General features: G+C 36.8%; 1 protein-coding gene across 3 annotated transcripts in view; it reads right to left on the bottom strand.

Moving 5' to 3' along the window:
* Positions 1 to 4,072, bottom strand: part of ctdsplb (CTD (carboxy-terminal domain, RNA polymerase II, polypeptide A) small phosphatase-like b) — an 18,251-nt gene extending 14,179 nt beyond the window's left edge. For all 3 annotated transcript variants that reach the window (XM_016272484.1, XM_016272490.1, XM_016272497.1), the window contains exon 1: positions 3,888 to 4,072. In XM_016272484.1, coding sequence (XP_016127970.1) covers positions 3,888 to 3,963 — 76 coding nt within the window. In that variant the 5' untranslated portion in view covers positions 3,964 to 4,072. The remainder of the gene's footprint in view (positions 1 to 3,887) is intronic.
* Between the last annotated feature and the right edge of the window lie 6 nt (positions 4,073 to 4,078).

Here is a 4,078-nt window from a genome sequence, read left to right as displayed (position 1 = left end):
ATCAATGATTTGATTGATTAAACTTCAGATATTTACAATAATACCACACCGGTTACTAGACAAAAGATTTTTTTATATTGAAAAACACTTAAATGATCTCTTTAACCATTTTATGTTTATTTTTATGGTTACCCGCCGTAACATGAAAATATATTAATATACCAAAACATGCATGCACAATAGTGTCCAACAGTTTGGGGGCAGTATGATATTTTTTATGTTTGTGAAAGAAGTCTTATGTTCACCAAGACTGCATTTATTTGATCAAACAAACGGTTAAATTGTAAAATATTATTGCAATTTAAAATAAGTTTTTTATTTGAATATATTTTAAAATGCAATTTATTACTTTGATGGCAAAACTAAATTGCAGTCATCAATGTCTCATAATCCTTCACAAATCCTTCAATACATTTTTGTGGAAAACATGACATTTATTTGAAAAACTTTTTTTGCAACATTTTAATTTTTTTATTTGAATATATTTTAAAATGCAATTTATTACTTTGATGGCAAAACTAAATTGCAGTCATCAATGTCTCATAATCCTTCACAAATCCTTCAATACATTTTTGTGGAAAACATGACATTTATTTGAAAAACTTTTTTTGCAACATTTTAAATGTCTTTACTGTCATTTTTGATAAATTTAATTGCATTCATGCTCAAGTGTTCATTCTTTTCTTTAAAAAATCCTAATGACCCCAAACTTTTGAACAGATATATTGATACATATATAGGCCATGATATTGGTTATCGATGATCAGTTTATATATGGCACAAAGTTCAATAACACTTATTAGGACACTGGTGGTGGGAATGTCCGAACACCCTTTAGGAAAATGGCTTTCTCCCAGTGCAGGATGTCACTTGGGATCTTTAATTAAATGTCCAGACTATTACAACTGATTATGGACAGGCTTTACACCAACACACGGCACAACATCAAAGACCCTCACGGTTCTCCTCTCCTTAATCACACACACACACTAATAATAATCTGCCTTCATTCCAGTGCCACGGCGGAGGCTCTAAATGCTAACACTGAGGTCACCAGCAAGTAAAGGCCCTTTAAAAATAGTGACAAGCAGGGAAAAAAATGAAACTAGACCCCACTTGCTTACAAACCCCACCCCGTCCCCTTTAGGCTTCTAAACCCTCATCCCTCCACTCATTGGCTGCCGAATCCAGCACCATTTTAAGGGACAGAGGCTATTTTCCACTCGTTCCTGAAGCTTCAGTGACGACTGAAGGGGGAATATTTGAGGGAGAGAGGGAAGAGGAGAGGAGGGGCAGCTGCAGGGGAGGAGGAGCTAAGAAAATGAACAGCCTATAAGAGCCGTGCATTCCTCTCCCGCCCCTTTAGCCATCTCAAAGCTTCAGCCGAATATCTCATGCTTTTCTCCTCCAAATTTCAAAAACTCTGCAATACTTTACACCCAAATTAAGTATAATAAAAACCTTATGCCCTATCAAATGCATCACAACTTATGACAACTGGAAAGATTCTGCTGACATTTACAACTTCAAGTGGACTTTCAATAGTTTTGATGGAGAAAGCAGCTTCTAAATATGTATTATGAGCTGTAATTTTCTTTTCAAAGGAGTGGATAATTTTTCAAAAGTGGGAGGACAGCAGCTTGGCTTCACTCAGGAATACTGTAGGAGTTGACGTGTCAGAAAACATGTACAGCATCATGCTTTAAGGTGTAAAAACACATATCTTGATATCTACTGACTAGCCCGTCTTTGCAATTCCACAACAGAGACCTAAACACAAACGGCAAAAACACACATCTGTCTGTAATCTAGTTTTTATTTAAACACCACAAATAAAAGAGTAAAAAATATAGACTACAACAGCTCCCAATAAACAACTAGGCCTAGTTGTTATATAAAGTATTTCCATATGCATTTCAAATAAGTAAAGGAATAAAACACAGTGAAGTGCAGGGAGTTTTACATAATTGTGGACAGAATGCAAAAAAGATCCCTGTCAGGCAACGGGCCAGAGACATTGATCACTGCGGCGGACTCACTCAGATGCCATCAGAGCTGAAGGCATGAGAAGATGAAGCTGCCTTAAAAAAAATCCTGTAATTACTACTGACTTTAATTACTTCTGGCTTAGTATTAATCTACATGTTGGAAAGACTCATTAATGCCTTTGAAGAGGGAGGCCTGGTCTGGATGAGATCAAGGCAGTATATGTAAGGCATTTAAAGTGTTGCCTAATAGGCCATCAAGAGCACAAGGACCATTTTAGACGGTTCAACTTTATTCTGTGCTGTTTTGAGAGGGCAGCTGTTGAAGAGCTTCTCTACTCAGCCACCCAGAGGTCAAAGGTAAAGCCCTGGAAGTGCTCCATCCAAATACCGGCTGTCAGAGCCGGACATCCTCAGATGGGCAGCCCTACAAAACTGCCTTCATAGCTGCATATCTCTGCAGCAGAGACAGATGAACTCATTTTTCATTTTTTTCCAATCTTCATTTATAATATTTAGATATTTAAGGCAGGATACTATAGGCACACCTATTGTTTTTTCATGCACTAGTCAAATTTTTTTTTTAGTCAAAGCTATTTTGCTTTCATAGCTCTTTCTTTTTTGGAAAGAACTAATGGTAAGGAAACATCCTAAATACATCGTTCATTAAAAAAAAATCGAATTTATTATACTTTATCTATTTGTGTTTGTAGATTTCAATTGCAATACATATTTTTAAATGTTGTTTTCTCAATATTACTTTTTTCTCATGCACTGAGCCAGAAATATTTCGTTTCACTTTAGTTACACCAAACTTTCCAGTTTTATTCCCATCAATATACTTACGATTTTTACTGAGGTGTTTGTTCTTATATCATTTGCCTAATTTATAGAACACTTAATTCCTAAAAACATGGTAAAAATGTATTTTTATTCTGGCTGTTGACAGTATTTTCTGATTTATGGAGTGATTAAAAAAAATAAACACTCTGTAAAAACCAATCTGTAATGAAAAAATATATATGTCAACAGAATAAACCAAGAATTTTGAACCTGATTTTATCCAGTGTTCAGATTTATTTTCTGGATTTTTATGCAAATTAGTGCGAACATAATTACACAGTGCCTTATTTTCATAACATTTCAGAAAACATAAACATAACATTTCAGAAAACTTGGTGTTAACTATTAGTTAAAATGTGTGCCCTATTCACCTGTGGTGTCTTGCTGTAATATATATATATGTGTGTGTGTGTGTGTGTGTGTGTGTGTGTGAATTTCCATGCATTAATTGTTAAATGTTAGTTTACCTCCTAACGTCCTAAAGCATCACATAACTGACTTGCCTACATTTCTTTTACTCAACAGACAACTAAATAGCATACCTACTTAACTATTCCTGTTGCTGACTGGATTGAAAAAAGAACAAATCAAAGTCCACTGCTTCTTAAAAACACACTAAATAAAACATGTGCCCTTTTAAAGCACTCTACTTATGCAATTCTTCCTGAGCACTTCTGCCTCGTGACAGAAAGAAGCATGTTTACGTTGGTCTCCAGCCACATTACGGGCGACCGCCGCTGACAGACACAGAGCCCAAAACTTTCGGTCTCCAGCAGTTTACATTGCGCCTTTACGACGACTCCGTTATATAAACACACACACACTCGGTCATCGTTCTGCATCAACAATAACACACTGTCATATAAAAGCATATTAAAAGTGAACAAAAAACGCCTTATTCTCACTTCTGTTCGTGCAAACAGTCATGAAATGCCTAAAATGTTTCTTGTCCGCGGACTCAGGCTCGCAGCCCGCTCGTTTAAAATGGTGGGTACGTTAACTTAAAGCTAACAAAACGCGCAACGGCGAGCAACTTCAACACACAAAAACACCTCTCACCTTTCTCAGCATTTGACGAGAGTATCTCCTCCTCCTTGGGGTTCGTAACCTGCGTTATTATGGACGTGTTGTCCATGGAAACGAGATGTTAGCTCCCTTTCCCAGCGAGTTCTGGCCGTGTCCGTGTCTCAGCTTGTGCTAACAGCTAGTCGAGTTAATGGCAGATCTCCAGCCAGCAGCAGACTGCTGTC

This window comes from Sinocyclocheilus grahami, unplaced genomic scaffold (genome assembly GCF_001515645.1).
Source record: "Sinocyclocheilus grahami isolate Dianchi unplaced genomic scaffold, SAMN03320097.WGS_v1.1 scaffold5.1, whole genome shotgun sequence".
Classification (NCBI taxonomy): Eukaryota; Metazoa; Chordata; class Actinopteri; order Cypriniformes; family Cyprinidae; genus Sinocyclocheilus; species Sinocyclocheilus grahami.
Note: the sequence above shows the minus strand (reverse complement) of the source record. Positions and strands in the feature narration are given on the sequence as shown.